The sequence below is a fragment of the Pteronotus mesoamericanus genome, unplaced genomic scaffold (genome assembly GCF_021234165.1).
Source record: "Pteronotus mesoamericanus isolate MK-2021 breed Mesoamerican mustached bat unplaced genomic scaffold, CSHL_Meso_final scaffold_533, whole genome shotgun sequence".
Lineage (NCBI taxonomy): Eukaryota > Metazoa > Chordata > Mammalia > Chiroptera > Mormoopidae > Pteronotus > Pteronotus mesoamericanus.
In genome coordinates, this window is record NW_026555320.1 from 4,225,517 (window position 1) to 4,244,110 (window position 18,594).

Here is an 18,594-nt window from a genome sequence, read left to right on the forward strand (position 1 = left end):
AATACAATTATATAGGTTTCAAGGGTACAATTCTATAATACATCATCATAAATCTTTTAGTCTATAGCTTCCCACTCCTCTTTTTTTCTTGCCTTTTATGCTTTGAAAACATAGGATAATATGGGTTTATTGGTCTTTTCCTAAAAGTAGATTATTAATAGGGTGGCAAGAGAAAATGAAAGGAGAACAGAGGATGGAAGGCAGATTTACTATTTCTCAGGTCACTGGGCTCTCCTTGGTGATAGTAAAGAGAAAAATTTGTATACGATTTAACAGCAGAAAATAGCTGTTTCTGGCTCATAGGTAATGGGAATTTTCACTAATTGGATGAAAATATAACTACTGAAATATCCTCATCTACATAGTCACGAGTAAAACAATCTTGGGGGGAAATTTATATTAACCTTTTAAATTAATGTTCCTCTTTCTTTAAATAGAGGTAACCATAAGAAATGAATTTTAATGTCTGGAATATCAAAGATATGCTCAGTATTCCCTCAGGCTCTGGGTAAGTTTTCTAGTTATATACTCAGATACTTAGTAAGATTTATTAGTTATATTGATTTCACAGAGAAGCTCCCCTTCCTATTGGTTTATAGCAATAGAATTACCCCATATAGTTTCTTCCCCTAGCCTGTCACTGCTGCATTCTCCCATAGTTGTCTTTTTTCCTTTTACCTATTTCATGATTATAAAAGCAATATCAATTGAGCTATGTGTGTTCAATTGAGCAACGACTCTGTATCCAGGCACTGGGCCTAGGCAGTATGATGTTTATCAGAATTAGACATCATCCAACATCTAGAAACTCTCACTTCAGTTGGAGTGATTGGTATTGAAATAGCAAGGAGAAAAATCAAAATGATTTTCTGTTCATTTGTATATGTTCAGTTGTATAGTATAATTTGTAGGTACTGTGGAGTTAAGAGCCACTCTAGCTGTTGAAAAGGCTCATTGAGATATTGTCCCCTCTGCTACTACTCCACCGAGGTACTTAAATCGGTGTCCACCAGCCATGCAATAGGCCTGCCATTGCTAGCTTGGTGTCCCAGAAGTAGTATATATTTGAGGGATTTCTAATTGCTTTTGGTATGCTTTTATCATTGGATAGTTTATTTTCTTCCTAACAACTTCATAAATACAGTTATTAATTCAGCAGAAATCCAGAGCATTGTTCTTTTTATTTCTCAAAAAGAAAAAAATGTGCTTACAGTTGCTACAGAGGAGGGTAAATCTTTGTTTAATGCAGATCATAACTTTAAGATGTAAATCCTACATGATTTCTGTATGTTCACAGGGCTGTTTTTTTAATGTAATGATTATGCAACCTATATTATATGTGTGCAGCCCGTTAACTTAGTTGATCTTAGAAAATGATTTTGCAGGTCAAAATAATTACTCTTCCCTGTGATAAATTGTTTCTTTCTGTCTTGTAATGGTTCCTTTAGCTTAGATATATATTTATATGCTACTTAATTACTTTAAATTTAACATTTGGAAAAGGAATGATTAGTGTATATGTGCTTTAACAAAAAGCATGTTTTCTTGGGTTACACAACAGCATTAAATAACACAAATTGTTGAGGTGTCTTTCAAGTAAAAACTTGAAGACTGTTTTACTTGTCCTACGTATACGTGCTGTCTCTAGTAGGCTTAGTACACTGCGTTCAATATGACTGTATCATTATCAGTATCACTATCTTCTTTATGTGTGAGGTTCAAAGACTGGCATAGATGTCCATGAAGAGCAAGTTGGAAGTCCATATCTGGAAGTATTTAAAGCAAACAAGGATAAAACACTAAGTGGGAAAGGGAACAATACCTTGCTTCAAAAACAATTGTTAATGGATTCTCCTGTGCACAAATCTGAACTGACCATATTCTTCAGTCTGGATGAGGCCTATATTAATTTGCTTGAGCTGCCAAAACAAAGTACCATAAACTGGATGGCTTAAACAACATAAATTTATTTTTTCATAGTTCTGGATGTTGGAAGTCCTAGAACTTTATGCCAGCATAATTGGTTTCTGGTGAGAGCTCCCTTCCTGGCTTGCAGACAACCACCTTCTTGCTGTGTCCTCACATGGTAGAGAGAGAAAGAGGGTGAGCTCTCTGGTGCCTTTTCTTATAAGGACACTAATACCATCATGAGAGCCCCACCTTCATGGTGTGTATGATGTAGATTTAAAAGTTTACATAAATGATATGTACTAGTGCTCATTCAGTTTTTACTTTTTTTCTGTGCTCAAAATTACATTGTTGAGACTTATTCATGTGGTTATATGTAAATCTAGTTTATTGCTTCTGACTAGTGCATCAATTATGTGCATATACCATATTTTATTTTTTTATCTATTCCCTTAGTGATGAAAAGATTCAACTTTTAAAAAAATATTTTATGAACTTTGATCTCCAAAATGGTGTTACAGCCTACAGGGCTATTGTACAAGGAATAATGGCTTTATTGTTTGAATTCCCATCTGATTGTTCCCCAGGTTGTTATAATCAAAATGTATGGCATTCAAAATTTTCTTGTTTCTTTATAGGTAGTACTGGCAGTGTTCAGGGGAGCAGGAGGTCAGAACAAACTAGCACTCTGCCCAGAATATTCTGAAGTGAATAGTTGTAAATTATGATTTTATTTGTTCAGGATGTTTTCCACTTGCTATAATTTTCTCGTTTAATTTTAGGACCACTAAGTCATCTAACTGGACTAATAATCAGACTGATTACTCCAGTCTCAGTGATTCTCAGTTCCTCTTTGGATCCCAATTCTGTCCAGAAAGTTCAGAGACCCTGTCAGCACCGTTGGACTTTGGTGTCCATTTGAGAGATCCAAAACAGTTACAAAAGAATTCTCTGGATGTGAGTCTGATTGCCAGCATTTTTCTGCACATGTTTCACTGTTCATGGCACCTTGCACCCTCGCTGGTGTAGCTCTGTGGATTGAGCCTGCGAACTGGAAGGCCACAAGTTTGATTCCTGGTCAGGGCTGCGAGAAGCAACTGAATAGATGTTTCTCTCACACATATCTCTCTGCCTCTCTTGCTCCCTCCATTCCCCCACCTCTAAAAATAAATAAAATCTTCAAAGTAGGCACCTTGGAACCTCACACAGTTCTCCCAATCACCATCAGCTGCCCTACTGTTTTCTTGAATCTCACTGATGGTCCAAAATCCTTTCCCTTTCAAAGGTGATTTTAGTTTTGGGAAAAGCCAGAAGTCGCAGAGCACCAAATCTGGGGTGTAACGGGGCTGAGTCACCTGGGTGATGGGATGTGTCACCAAAAAACTCTGCATGAGACGTGATGCATGATTGGGTGCATTGTTGTGATAAAGCTACCAATCACCAGTTGCCCATAGCTGCAGCCTTCTGAACCATCTGAATAGTTTCCACAGAGGAACGTTCAAACTTAATGCAAAATTTGTTGCAGATTCGTTGCTCTATTCGCTGAGTCATTTTGAATGTGACAGCCACACAGTACACATGCTCACTCGGCAGGCATCAACTGCCCCCACTGACTAGTACAGGGAAAACATCATTGTTCATGCATGCACATTCCAGTCCACTCTCCTTGGCTGCCAGGTTACATCAATGTCACGCAAGCTGTTCTCATTATGTTAACAATGGCTGGACTTTTTCCAGATAAGCTTCATAAATAAAATAGTTGGTGGAAAAAAATAATTCTCTGTTGTTGCCTTTAAATTTATACAGTTGATTTTAAGCCATTTTAGCTGACAGTTTATATATCTCTAGGCCAGTAAGGCAGAAACTATAGTAATAAAAACAGTTGATTTATTTTAATATAATTTTCTTGCATATATGAAATAAAAAGGAAATACTTCATGCTATGTTGTTATTTAGTATTGTGGTTTGCACTTAAATGTGACTCTGCATTGTATAGAAAATAGTGAATGTTATGGGTATTTTTATATGTAAAATGCTATAATGATTTTTTTTTAATGTATAACAGGGTGAACCTAGTATTTTCAGAAAGTACCAGACAAAACCCCAGCTATTTGGAGAAGATACAAAAGATGGAGGCTTATTTCCTCTTCCTTTGTCAGTTGGAAAATCAAAAGGCCTGTTGGACGAGTTTGAGGAGAAAAAGAAACGAGCAAGAGACAAATGTGACAGGTATGCAAACCTTTCAAGTAGACAAGACAGCTCCTCTTTTATGAAGGAAATAAAATGGAATGCCAATAGTGAAATAATCTGATTTCAGCATGATAGCACTCTTGTCTTTATAGCTCATCTAGTAATTATTTTTTATTTGCTTTCTTGTGAATGTAACTTGCGGTAGATTTTAATATGGCTGCCAAAGTTTGGGCCCCTCTAAAAAGAGAGTTAAAAGACGTTTTAGAGAAATGCAATATTCAAATAGTATTATATTTATTCTACCCAAAATTCTGCCCTTTAATTTGTTTTATTTTCAGATCATCAGAATTAGGAAATTAGATAACATTATTTGTTTTAGAATCAAGAGTACGGCACACGACCTAATCATATTTGGAGCTGATTTTCTCAAGCTGAAATGTTGCTGTTATTTTCAGATATTCCTTAAACTGTATACACCTTTTGATTTGTTAGTTAACTTTATACACACTTTGATTTGATATGTTGATTCTCAAAACAAATAATGCAAGATAAATTAGAGCTGCAATATTCTTTTAAAAAGTTGAAGTCACTGAGGAAATTAACTTGTTCATTTCTTGGTAGTAAGTTATTATCAAGGCATCTTCTTTAGGTATCACAGAAATCAAAACACCCAAGCGGAGAAGTAAACTGTTATTTCTGTGACGGTAAAGATGTATTGCTTCACATCACTACTAGTGCTTTAATATTGAAAGAGCCCAGAATTCCTAGATTAGGTATCTGCTACTGTATAACTATGTTCCTTTAGTTAGAAAAGCAAAGTGCTCTATTTGAAGAATTTGGTTCTGTTGGTAAACAAGCACTTCCCAGTCTTTGACAGACTTCTTCCCCCTGGGAATCAAGGCTCTTGCACCCTAGTGGTTTCTCAGAGGCCCCCAAGGCTATGGTAGGGTACTGTAGGCGGGCAGGCTGCCCTCACCCTCTTAGTGCTGCAGATAGAGAGATCGGTCTTCATTTTTTTTGTTGTTCTCTGGGCCTTTGGACTAGATTTTGTTTGATCAATATTTCTGAACTGAACCGAACCGAAAAAAATTTTCTTAAAACATGAGTTCCACTTGATATTTCCTTCCTTCCTGCATTCCTACCTTCCTTCCCTTTTCTTCCTTCTTTTCTGTTTCATTTCTTTCGTTTTTGTAGTAAATGAATTTCTGTTAAGAATTATTTACAAAATAGCAAAAATATATAGTATTTATATAGAGAGAACAAATAATGAGAACTCTGGAGAATTTCTGTCCTTTTAAAAGAATTAAAGACAGAGCCTTCTGTGGTCCCCTGGACCTGTCTCTTGTTTCAACAGTATTTGCATGGAACAGACCCAGGGCAACCCTCCTTCCAGCCTCCAACCATCCTCTAACCTCTTTTCCAGTCACCACCTTCAGAACTACCTCAGCCATCCTCAGCCTCTAAGAGCAGCCAACACTTTCCTTTTTTTTTTTTTTACCTTAACTCCTTATTGCTGAAAAGTCATGACCTCCCAAATTTATCAGCATTATTCCACCAAGGTGGAGGCTGCCGTCAACCGTCTGGCCAACCTGCATTTGAGGGCCTCCTATACCTACCTCTCTCTGGGCTTTTATTTCCACTGCGACGATGTGGCTCTGGAGGGCATGGGCCACTTCCCTGAGCTGGCCGAGGAGAAGCGCAAGGGAGCCCAGTGTTTCTGGAAGATGCAAAACAAGTGTAGTAGCTACTTTCTCTTCCAGGATGTGCAGGAGCCGTCCCACAATGAGTGCGGTACAACTCAGGACACCATGGAAGCCGCCATGGTCAGGGAGAACCTGAACCAGGCCCTTTTGGATCTGCAGGCCTTGGGTTCTGCCCACACAGACCCTCAGCTCTGTGATTTCCTGGAGAACCACTTCCTGGATGAGGAGGTGAAACTCATCAAGAAGATGGGCAACTACTTGACTAACCTCTGAAGGCTGGCTGGCCCCAGGCTGGGCTGGGCGAGTATCTCTTCAAAAGGCTCACCCTCAAGCACAACTAGGAGTGTTTGGAGCCCAGAGGCCTTTGAGGAGCCCCTCTGCATTTCCCTGCTGCCTGAGCCAATCCCTGAAACCACTAGGCATCCTTTTAAACCCTGGAGACCTCTCCCATGCATTGGACCAAATGAAAACAGTTAAGCTTTTTGCAGGAAAAAAAAAAATAATTCGAGCTTAGGATATTGACTTATATGATAAGCAGAAAAATCATAATTTTAATAAATTCTGGCAAAAGTAAAACCCAAAATGTTAGCTTCCTTGCTTTCTGTCAATAAATGCTTTGCCAGAAATGTGGTGAGAAGGAGTGAGAAATTTTAAAATAAGAGAGAGAAAGCATACCATTGTAAATTTGAAATCGGGAAAGTGATAAACTATAGTACATAGTTCAAACATAAGAAATGCTAAAAACCATTAAGTAATGGATTTACATATTGTGTTTTGAAATTACAGCTTACAGAAAGAGGTGAAGAAATTTCAAAAGAAGTCTTAATTATTTAGGTTGCATTTGTTATGCCTCTTTTGGTAGCTAATAGAAACCTACCTCAAACTAGCTTTGGCAAAAAGGAGTTCTCTTAACTAATCTGGGAAGAGCAGAGAATGAATTGGAATCAGGATCCATCTCTTTTCTGTGTTGCTCTCTCCATCTCTACTTTACTCTCCTACTAGAGGCCAGCTTCCTACTAGCACAGAGGAAGAGAATCTCTTCCCTTCTAATTTGAAAAATCGCAGTGAAGGGATTGGCTTGCTTAGGTCATGGGGGTGAGCAAAGGAGCATGACTGGAAGTCCTTACCAGAACCTCTTTTTGGACACAGAAGGAAGCAGTTCCCGTTAGCGGAGGATGCTGGACACACCAAACGATGGATGGACATTACCCAGATTATTGTTTTTTACCTGTAGTATCTGAAATAACGGATTAGTCTGCTAACTAATAAATAAGCTAAGGACCACAAGTAGATTTTAAAAATACCCATGTCCTTTCAATGATTGTTGATCACCATGGTGAAATTTGATCATTCAATCACTTAATAAGCGCTGTGGTTAGGCCCGATACTACAAACTGGGGATCCCAAGGGAAAGAACAAGGGTAACTGTCCTTTGAAGTTCTCTCTCTGGTTAGGGGAACATACATATGATAGATAAATTATACAACTGCACCAGAGTTGTTGTTTGTATGCAACATAAATAAGTTTATTTAAACAGGAAAAGAATTTTTAAAAATGATAATGGAATGCATTGTGGTTTGGGACAAAATGGAGTAAGCGTACTCTACGTCTCTCCCACTGAACCTAACTAAAAGCCCTGAACAGAGAGCATGGTAGTAGCCAGTGGACTGGGGAAACAAACCTGAATCCCAAGTATGAAAGTTCTAACTTTGACTTGCCTGGGATTTTTGTTTATTTTTAAACAAAATTTAAAATGTTTGCTCTGACAGACATTGAGAATGAAAAGATAAGCTACAGACTGGGAAAAAAATTCTTATAAGCAACATTGTCAAGAAAAGACTTGTATCCAAAATATATAAAGAACTCTTAAAACTCAACAGTAAGAAACAAGACATTTTATTAAAGAAAGCATATGGATGGCAAGTAAGTATATGAAAAGTTGCTCAACATAATTAGCCATTTGGAACTACAAATTAAAATCACAATGAGATATTACTGCACATCTATTAGAATGGCTAAAATTAAACAAAACAAACAAAAACTGTAACCCCAAGTGATGACTAAGGATATAGAGCAACTAGAACTCTTGCTGATGGAAATGTAAAATGATATAGCCACTCTGGAAAAGTTTGAGAGTTTCTTATAAAATTAAACATAGTTTATTATATTTCTCTTCAATTCTACTCCTAGGTATTTATCTCAGATAAATAAAAATGTGTATTAGTCAAAGTGTACAAGGTTTCAGTTTCTACAAAATGAATAAGTCCTAAAGATCTACTGTACAACGTAGTATGAGTAAACATTTGGAGGTGATGGAGATGTTTATGGCATAGATTGTAGTGATGGTTTCATGGCTGTATACTTATCTCCAAACTTGTATACATTAAATATGCACAGCTTTTCATGTGTCAATCGTACCTCGATAAAGTGATTTAAAAAAAAATATAGCTTGAGTACTGATCACTCAGAACAGAGACTGACTACCAGCAATTGGCAGAGTTGTGCCCTTGTGCAGTGTTGCTGTCAGCACTGCGTGCCCTATAATTTGCATAAACACATTGTTATTATTGGACATGTCAATAAGCAGGATATCAGATTCAATAGGCTTTGATTTTGATACAACTTTTTTTAAAGAAGATCACTCCATTAATGTGAGTATATTTTGAAAGAGCATTCAAAAATACCAACAAGAATGTACTCATAAGCTGTGGCTAAGAACTTGAATTTTTTTCCCTCTATATCACCAAAGCTAAGGACTTGTCACAAAAGAGACCTCAGTAAATAGTTGTTGAATAAGGGAATGGATTCTCAAAATATAATAATTCACCAGTACAGGGTAGTACAGAACTTCCTTTTTTTTTTTTTTTTTTTTAAGATTTTATTTACTTATTTTTAGAGAGAGGGCAAAGGAAAAAGAGAGGGAGAGAAACATCAATGTGTGGTTGCCTCTCACACGCCCCCTACTGGGGACCTGGGTTGCAACCCAGGCAACCTGACTGGGAATTGAACCAGTGACCCTTTGGTTTGCAAGCCAGCACTCAATCCACTGAGCTATACCAGTCAGGGCTCTTCTATTATTAAAAATAGTTTTTGTGTTTTTCTTTTAATACCAATGAACAGAAATTCATAGTTGACTTTTTCTAGAGCAAAGATTAGGTCATAGTTAACTTTCTATGATCTTGTACATAATATGTGGGTGGATGAGAAATCCCTATTTCTTAAGCATCTTATTTTATTTTGATAAAGAATAATAAAAATGGCTTCCAAATTAATGGTAGCTTTTTATGAAATGTTTATTTATCAAGCTTTTAATGTTTTTACTCTGTTTATTAAGCACGTTTTAAGGGCTTTGGGTAAACCAGAATTTGACATTTCAATTCAGACAAGATAGAACTGAGTAATGAATAGTTAACAGGGGAGCTATCAGTTATATGTAAAACATTCTAATATAAAATAATATGCAGAAGGTATTTATTTTGTATAACATAGTTTAAAGTTGGGAATATTGGTTCCTAAATATGCTAATAAGAGAGTGTGTTTATGAGAATAAAGAATCACTACTAACTGGTGATATGATATAGTAGAGGCTTTCCTGGGCAGTAATATGTACCATTGTTAGACATCTTTAAGATTGTCTTTTTCAGTCTTATGTATTTTTTAATCAAGTTATTACATGTACAAAACTTTTAGAAAATACCATTAGGATTATAGTGCAAAACAGCAGGTCTGTCCTTTGTCACTTCTGATTCCCTTTTTCTTTTTGCAACTAACTTGCAACCCTTTTAGCTATGCTGGTACTTACTTCCATATATCTTACAGCATGTTAGATGACTTAAATTGTCATTCCTTGATATTTTTTTTTTTGGCTTAAAAGAATGACTTTCTACCCTAGAATAAGAATTTACTTCTTTGCCTCTTCCCTACCCCAAACACCATAAATTCTCATCTTCCATCATCCCAATATAGCTATATGAACATTTTAAGTTAAATCGGTTTTTAATCTTTATATCCTTATCACTCTGTTACCAGTATAGAGAGCCCAGAAAAATTCTATATACTGTGATTACATTTTCCTAATATTCAAAATTGCCTCATTTTCCATTTTGCTTAGTTTTCTATATAGGAATCTTAAGTCTCTTCCCAAATTCTGCCGCCAAAATGCAAAAGCTTCTTGTTATATATTTAAACACATCAGAAATTATTTCAACATCAATTCTTTTCTTTTCAGAAGCATCCTTCCTAATTTCAATCTGAACTTGGTACTTTCTTAGTCCACAGAGTAGCTGTCATCCTGAGTTGAATTCTCTGATATTTGGATACTATGTCCTCTTCATTCTTGGTTTACTGCTTGGATTTGGTGAAGCATATATTCCAGAGACTTCCTGACAATAAGCACATGGCACTAAAACAATTTTTTGAGAACTTGTGTATCTGAAATTCCTTATTTTTCTCTCACACTTGATGGCAAATTAGGCAGGATATAGGAATCTAGATGGGAAATTATTTTCCCTCCACATTTCTAAAGCATCGCTCCATTGTCTTATTGCTTTATATGTTGCTTTTTAAAAGTCTGATGCTGTCCTGACTGGTGTGGCTCAATGGGTTGGGCATCATCCTGTGTACCAAAAAGTTGCTGGTCTGATTCTCTGTTGGGACACATGCCTGAGTCGGGGACCAGATCCCTGGTAGAAGCAACCTATCGATGTTTCTCTCGCACATTGATGTTTCTCTCCCTCTTTCCCTCCCTTCCCTTCTCTCTAAAAATAAGTAAATTGAAATCTTTAAAAAAAAAAAAGTTGATGCCATTCTGATCCTTGATTCTTCTCATTATCCACAGAGTTTTGAAATTTTACAGTAATGTGCTTTGAAGTAGCATGTAATAGTTCCTGGTTTTTGGGTAGTTCCTTTTGACCTATAAAGTTATGTCTTTCAGTTCTGGAAGTTTATATGGTATCTCTGAAAATCTCTCTATTTTCACTCTTTTTTTCTTTCTGTATCGCCAGTTTTGGGTATGTGTGGGATCTCCTGCATTGACCCTAATTTTCAAAAATTATTTTTCATCTCTTTGTCTTTTGTTCTATTTTTCTATCATATTCCCTTAGCTATTTCTACCATATTTCCATCCCTAGTTCTATTTCTATCATATTTCCAACTATTCTACTTGTTTAATTTCTGCCATTTTAAACTTCTAGATACCCTTATCCTCTGCTTTTATACTTTAATAACATTCTGTTAACATCCATAATTAATTAGCTTTTTAAATTTTTAATATTTTGATTATTTTCAGGTAATATCCCAATCTCTTTCATTAAAAAACATGCAGTTTGTAGATTTCCAAATGGTTCTATTATATTCTCCTTCCAAAGTCAGTCTGGTGGAACATGCAAGAGACTTCATGTAAAGAGTTGTCCTGTTGGAGTCTGAAAATTGATATTTGCATTTTTATTATGTAGATTAAAGAAACAAAGTCAGTAAAATGTTTAAATGACAATCCATGTCTGAATCTTTTCACAAGTGGGATATTTATTTGAGGAATAATTGTGATAGTTTCTTTTATTAGAAATTAATTTTATTCCCAGAATTGTCTTTCTCCTGCCTCATTCTTATGAGTTAAAGTAACAGTCAATTAGAGTAATATGCATCCTGGAGTTAGGAGTCACCAGGTGATAAGAATTTTTCAGCTCCATCAGAATCTTATGGGACCAGAGTTGTCTATGTTGTCCATCGTTGACTAAAATGTAGTTATGTGGCACATAGTTGTAAAAGTCTATCTGTTCTATCGTAGTAACCACTTAAGTTGCTAAGGTTTAACCTCATTTAAGATACATATAGACTGAATTTTAAAAAGAAAGAAAAGTCTATGTTCTCTTTTTTCCAGCTGCTTTGATGCTACACTAGGTGGATGCCTGCCATGTTCCCAGAATCAATTCTGTTAACATATTGTTTCAATATTTCACAAAGATTTATTTTCTTTTTTCTCTCCTATTTTAGTGAGACTCTCTACAACTTCATTTCCCATGTCCGAGAAAGTATTCACAAAGTAAGTATAGCTACATTTCAAAAACTTAGAACATTTTACATTTTAGGGTGTTTAATAATTATACTGTATTGACTTTCATTCATGTAGAATAGCAATATATTAAAAACTTTTTAAAAAATCATTAAATGACTATTCTCCAAGTTAGTAAAATAAGACAACAGTCTATGAATTTTTTCTTAATTTTGGGTTTCTTAGTTGCAGACATCTGTGGAAAAGTCTGAGGAACATCTCAGTTCAAGAAGCCAATCTATTTTGGATTCTTTGGAGACTGTGGCCAAAACATGTGAGTGTCTGCATTTGAGGTTATCAACAGAGGGCATCGGCGAGCAGTAAATGTGAACTGCCCGACACTAGCCAGGTTTCTTCTGCCAGTAGTGAGGTTCCGCACTCATTTCAGACGTGAGGCTGGGCCCACCCAGAAGGTTAGTGCTGAAGAGGTGTGACACACACCAAACTGGGTAGTGGGGCCAGGGGAATAAAAGGCACTGGGTAGTGAGACCCACTCCGCGTGGGAACGCCCTGTTCTAGGTGCCTTTTGGGAAGCGCTAATCCTCCGCCCAGTGACGCCAGTGGCAGCTCTGCCAGGTTTCTCGTCTCACTGCCTGAAGTAAATCAGCAGCCTTGCATTCCCAGTGGATTTCTGGCTGTGCTGTCTATAAAGACATTGCTCCCTTAGGACTTAGCAATAACGAAAGTGCTCCCTTAGGACTTAGAAATGCTCCAGTCACCTATTGCTCTGCTTGCTGCCTTGGTTTCAATGAGAGCTTTTTACAGTGAATTGCAGCATCTTTCTCAACTTCAGTTACAGCTTGTGGCTGGTAAAGCCCTCTGCCCTGCCAGTTAATCATCTACGTTTAGCTGATACTCTGGTCCTGGTCCTTACAGAACACAAGGGAGCTGTTGCGCAGCTCTCTGTAGGCAGATACCTCTCTGGAACCAACAGCGACACAGCAAGATGGTGGCTTCATCTGTACTTGTTTGCATTTGTCTGTGTGTTTATTTTCTATTTTAAACAAATTGAAGCCAGCTTATTCAAATGCCATGGGATGGATTGCTCATGATTTACAAAAATTAATGCTTTTGTGTGGCTTAGAAACTAATCCCCATATGTCTACAAAGAAGCACTGTGCTGTCTGCTGGCGTCCAACCTGGGTATCCCACACACAGGGCAACTGTGCGTCTGTTTAGAAACTGGTTCTGGAAGCCTAGAGCTGATATCCTTAGAAGAAGAAGCAAGAGAGAGAGCAGAGGCAAATCAGAAAGGCTTCCTTTGTATAACATGATAGGAAAATTCATTTCTAAGTGCCCAAGAATAGCACTCCTTTTGCTTTCTACGTTTAAAAGTCCATGAAGCACAAAAAGGAGGAGGGCGGCAAACCTGTGACCATTAAGGTCCAGAAAAGGAAGTGGAGGTGCCCAAGGCCCCAGCGCAAGATCAAGGCAGAGAGAGGGCAGGGACTGAGTCTGGCTTATAGTAGGCCTAAGGGGAGCCTGTTCCTTCGCCCCTATTGCTCCTTAATTGTCAAAGAGTAGGATTCAGGAGAGGAAGCTGCGTAATGGGACAAGCAGTAACAAACATAGTGGCATCGTACTAATTAGAAAGCCAGGCCATTTTTGAAGATAGGCACAAGTAGCCAGTCCTCAATCATTCCCTTTCTTGGGAGGTAGTGATCTCGAGCAGGAAGTTAGTCACCGAGAGAGGAACCAGACAAATCTTCTATCATACAGCCAGGCCTAGTCCAGCGAGCCTAGGGCACTGAACTTCCCAGTCGGTGCATTCTGCAGGCTTTCAGGATGCACTCACTGTGCTCGTAAGAAGAGAGGAACGTACCACTGTGTGAAGATGCTGTCTCTGTTACTGTGTGATTGGTGCCATCACAGAATGAGGCCATGAGAGCTTTCACCAGGTACTGTCTGCCTACTCAACCAGAAGGCTCATTCAAAGCCATTCGGTCTGACTCCTCTTCTTCTTCCACTAAGGGCACCAAGGACCAGAGTGATAAAATGAATTCCCAAGGCCATCCACATCCTACTTTATCTTGTGTTTAGGTGAGGTAATGAGTAGAGAGCAGTACTTTCACCTAGTAGGTACCAGTTCTATTGAAAAATGTAATTAGGAAAATAAAAAAGGAGAGGGCACTATCAAAAATTTAAAAATATCTCTTTTGGGAAATAGATAATTATTATATCAAAATTAATTCCATATGAATTGATGTATTAATATAATCATAAAAAGAACTATAAGAAAACATGGGCAACATTTTTATAGTTTTAGAATGAGAAAGACTTTTTTTAAGCAAGGCACATATAATTGTTAAGAAGAATGAGGCCCATCTATATGAACCACATTGGAGTGGAAATATCTATTCATTGTTCAATGAAAATGGCCCTTGTGCACAGAGTTTGCTCTAGGACACATCTTGTGGAAGAATGTGACTAGCCAGTGAAAATTGGGAAAGGTATCCTAAAAAAAACCAGGGACTAAGGAATCTCCTTTTATCCACTGGGCAGCCAGGCCTTTGCTCAGGGTCTTAGCACAGCAGGGAGAGCAAAACCAAACAGTCAGAGGAAAGTCCCTGGCCGTCCGCGGGAAAACATCAGAATCGACCTCACCTCAATGGGGCCTTTATCAAATCACTACAACAGAAACAAATTTTTACAAATCATCTTCACAAGGATGCAGAGACATTGTCCAGAATATGGAAATGGATTTAAAAATGGCATTTTCACACACACACACACACACCCTAACAAATCTGACATTTATAGCCAAAGCAGAAATGAAATGAGTCCCCTTCTAGAGGACACACACACACACACAGGACCTATGTATGTGGATATGCATATGTACGATGCAATTCTAGAAACTGCTCATAATGTTAAATCCAGGAAGTGGAACTAAGGTCTGCATGGGAGAGAGCTGGTCATTTTTCATTGTATTATACTGCTACAGTTTTGAGTTATTTTCAGAAATACACTTCTTAAAAGAAATTTAAAAAAAGATAGATGTTGGAAGTAATGAGCTTCATACAAAGGCTCCTGTAAAGAAAATGTGTTTCCCAAGGGACAAGGAAAGACTGTGCGGGGCCATAGGCAGATGTTTTTGGGCACTGGGTCTAGGATTGGACACTTTGCTTGGCTTCCTCATTCTCTGTTTTTGTGGTTGGTAATGTTCACTGTTGCTAAGAAACATTGCTATTTAGGAACTCATCTAGGATAGAATAATTATGTTTGCTTTTTACTACAAATATCTACATGGATGTCTGGAAAAATATTTGATTAATTGAGTTTAGGGACAGGAATCCAGTGCTTGAGATATAAGTAAACATCCTTTTTTCTAACTGGTTGACCCTTGAAATTTAACTTGTATGGAGCAACAGGAGAAAAATTTACTTTCTAAAAATTTCTTATGTTTTGATTGTGGTAAAGTACACAAAACATGACTTTTTGCAAGACCACACTGGCTTGTCTATTCCCAATCATAACAGGCTCTTCCTTTTGCCTCAGTGCTTTGGCACTTGCTGTTTCCTCCACTTGAATAACCCTCCCTAATCTTTGCAGGGCCAGCTCCTTTTTATCCCTCTGGTTTCATCCTAAACGTCTTCATCTCTGATAACCTTATTTATCTAAACTAGGTGCCCCCCCAACCTCTTATTGTTATTATAATCCTTATCAAAGCATTTATTACAATGTTCATTTATTCATGTGCATGTTGTTTACTTGTTTATTGTCATTTGGAGCTCAGTCTTGTGGTTCCAGATCAGGCCCATCATTCTTTAGATTCTAGTTTTTGGACTGCTTTTCATCATCATTCTGAAAATCCTTTTAAAAAATTTTTTTCTCAATAAATGTATGAGCATCTTCACATGACTGGCAATTTATCAAGAGGATGGCAATAATTAATTGCAACAATGAGTTATTAAGTAAGTGTGTGGGTTAAATTTCCATATGTAAAACAGGAAACCCAATATCAGTCCTGAGTGGCAAGCACTCAGTTTACCAAGCCTATTAGAGCCCACGTGTAAATGGAAGATAAATAAGTAGAGGGCGAGAAGTGATGGTAGAGCACACACACAGTGCACCCAGCAGAGAGAAGGAGCGACCAAGCCACACAGGAGACAGTATTTTTCCAAGCAGGTGAGAGTAGAGAGAAGAACAGGAACTGGAAGGAAGGACAGCTGGACTGGGGTGGTGGGTGAAGGGAGGGGTAGAGCGACGAGGAGAAGCAGGAGCGCTCCAGGCTAAGGGAAGAGCGGGCACAAGGCCAGCGTGGGGAGAGACTGCTTAGGAAGCCTTGCCCAGAGATGCGGGGAGACTGGGGGCAGGGTTGGCAGGGAGAAATGAGCCAATTTAAAGTTTGAGACTTCATCCCACAGCCAGTGGGGTGCCATTGAAAGTGTCAGTGAAGATTTCAGAGGGACATGATCGCATCTGCTTTCTAAGAAGATCTCTCTGATGACAGGGCCGGGAAAGCAGGCCAAGAAGGAGGTGGGGCACTGTCGTCTGGGCCACAGGTTTCAGGGTCCCCAGCAGGGGCTGAGGTTCGAGCTTGCCCTGGCTAGGATGCCCTCAGGGAGGGAGGGAGCCTCCTGCTCTGGCTTCCTCTCCTTACCAAGGCCCATCTGGGTGGATAGAGTCCTGGGCGCTAGCCAAGCAGGCTCTGGTGGCCATGCCAGGTTCGCTTCTCCCTCTCTGCCACTGTGGCCTGGACATAATCTTCATGAGGTGAATTGTCATCGTTCTGTATTTAGTGCAAGAGACTGCGCAGGCCCAGAGTGCTCTGGTGTTGGAAACGGTGCAGGACAAAGGCAACATGGAGCAGGCTATCCTTGAGATGCAGAAGAGATTTGACACTGTAAGTATAGACCCCAACCCCTTTCCTCAAGTGCATTTTTGGCTTTGTCACTAAGGCCCAGAAAGACACCTTTAATGCTGCAAATTTTCAGTCAAGAACAGAGGCCAAGACAACACAGGCCCTTTGGTAACATGCCAGAGTCCAGCTTCCTTCCCTAAGGTTCTCCAGCCCCACTCGTGCCCTTGGGGCTGTGCTCCAGAGGGTAGCCATTCTCGTCCCACATCCTTCGGTTTGTTTGCACATTTTACTGTGCTTTCTGTGTTGCACTGTTTGTAACTCTCTTCTTTCTTACTGCCTTTCCCTAGAAACAAGCAGAGTTCATAGAAATGAAGTCTAACCTGAAGCACCTTGAAGTTGTAGTTGTCCAGCAGAGTAAGGACTTCCAGCAGCTCTGTGAGCAGCTAGGCCAGCTGAATGTGCCCAGTGTCCTAGCAGAGCTGAAGAGTTTGATCTCGGTGCCTCGGGGCCCTGGGCATGTGACAGACAGCACTTCCCAGACCTCACCACCGCTGGTCCAGAGCCTCAGTTTCACCAGGCAGGACAAATTTCCCTCTGAGGAACCAGCTGTGGAGCAGCCCCAGGTGCTCCCTGCTGCCAGGAATCTTAGGAGGGGCTCACAGCGGCCTCAGGGGGAGTCTGGTGTCTGGAGTGAAGGAGCAAAGAGGGCTGCTCTCCAAGAACAGGCTGCGCCACTGGTTGTTGGAAGTGGCAAGAGAAACAGGCGAGTCAGGGACAAGGCCGTGCAGACTAACTGCAATAATCAGCTTATTACTAAAACAATCTCGGAGGACCGAGATCCTGGCATCAGGAACCTGGTTTCCCTAGGAGGCTCGCAGCTTATCTCCTTGGACTTAAACAACTTTGTAACCAGCATTGAGAATGTCCGCCAAAAACATCAAACCAAAGACATATTTTCACGTGACCCTCGTGAGCAGAGGTTGGTGACCAAACAGAAAGGCGGAACGGTACAACGCAGGAGGAAAGGCCAGCAGCAGCAGCCGCAGCCCAGGAAAGCCCACGGAGGCAGGCCCCCAGCCAGGAAGCAAGAGCATCCCCGAGGCAAAACCTGTGCTTTCAATTCCAAAGGTCCCCAGCCGCCGGTTTCTGGCTCACAAAGTTCCCCCTGGAAGCAGCCCCTGGAGGAACCCCTTGCTCAGCCCCTGCATCTGTGTGGCCGCAGGAGCCCCACAAAGCCAGTCTGCCCTGTTCTGGAAGGAGCACTCACACCCAGAAGGACAGCTGGGGAACCCCAAGGGACCCCCCGGCAGCTCAGTGGGCACTCTCCCCAAGACAACAGCCAGCTTTCTAACAGCTCCAAGGGGGACCACCAAATAAGCTGGTTCAGCGACCTCCACCTTGAAAGTCCCGCATCTCCTCTGTGCAAGGAGCCAGGGAAGAGTGTGCTCTATGACCTGGGTTTTGATAGCAGCGACGATGGCTTCTGACCAGCTCACAGTGACTTCAGCTGGTTTATTGGTCTCAACTGGGTAGACAAATTATAGAACATCTGGGCTGCTAACAGCAGAAAGCGCCCAAGCCTGCATGGGACTCTCAGGGTCCAAAGTCCTGCTAGGGAAGGGGCAGTCTGGCATTCTGGATATCTTGACAGGGCACAAGGGTCAAGTGCGTCCTTCTTTACTGAAATGAAGACGGTGGTGATGAGAGCTGGGGCGGCAGCCTGGGCCTGGGGCACTGTGCTGACGAGGGGCACGCTGGCCCCCCACAGGGGATGCTGGTCGTTCCCTCAGAGCTGGCACTGTAGGAGCCAGACTCCCAAACACAATTTTTGTCTCCAAAATATTCCCTACACAAGACCAATATCTTTCCAGGCCTCGTGACTTTTTTTTTCTTTTTATCTAGTTTTGCTGCCTGAGTATTTGCATTTTTGGTCTGTGGAC

General features: G+C 39.9%; 2 protein-coding genes across 2 annotated transcripts; both read left to right on the forward strand.

The window, feature by feature from the left end:
- The first annotated feature begins 452 nt into the window (after positions 1 to 452).
- Positions 453 to 18,141, forward strand: IHO1 (interactor of HORMAD1 1). Its single transcript, XM_054594474.1, has 7 exons — positions 453 to 508; positions 2,691 to 2,865; positions 3,974 to 4,137; positions 11,793 to 11,841; positions 12,037 to 12,124; positions 16,593 to 16,696; positions 17,002 to 18,141. Exons 1-7 carry the CDS (start codon positions 453 to 455, stop codon positions 18,139 to 18,141), a joined length of 1,776 nt encoding a protein of 591 aa, XP_054450449.1.
- On the forward strand, positions 5,622 to 6,074 carry LOC129087552 (ferritin light chain-like). The gene has a single exon (XM_054594475.1). The coding sequence runs from the start codon at positions 5,622 to 5,624 to the stop codon at positions 6,072 to 6,074; it is 453 nt and encodes a 150-aa protein (XP_054450450.1).
- Positions 18,142 to 18,594: the final 453 nt, after the last annotated feature.

Coding starts and splice junctions, on each gene's coding strand:
- IHO1 (XM_054594474.1), top strand. CDS start 453: ATGAATTTTAATGTCTGGAATATCAAAGATATGCTCAGTATTCCCTCA. Junction 12,125..16,592: donor GGAGACTGTGGCCAAAACAT/GTGAGTGTCTGC, acceptor TTCTGTATTTAG/TGCAAGAGACTGCGCAGGCC. Junction 16,697..17,001: donor TGCAGAAGAGATTTGACACT/GTAAGTATAGAC, acceptor GCCTTTCCCTAG/AAACAAGCAGAGTTCATAGA.
- LOC129087552 (XM_054594475.1), top strand. CDS start 5,622: ATGACCTCCCAAATTTATCAGCATTATTCCACCAAGGTGGAGGCTGCC.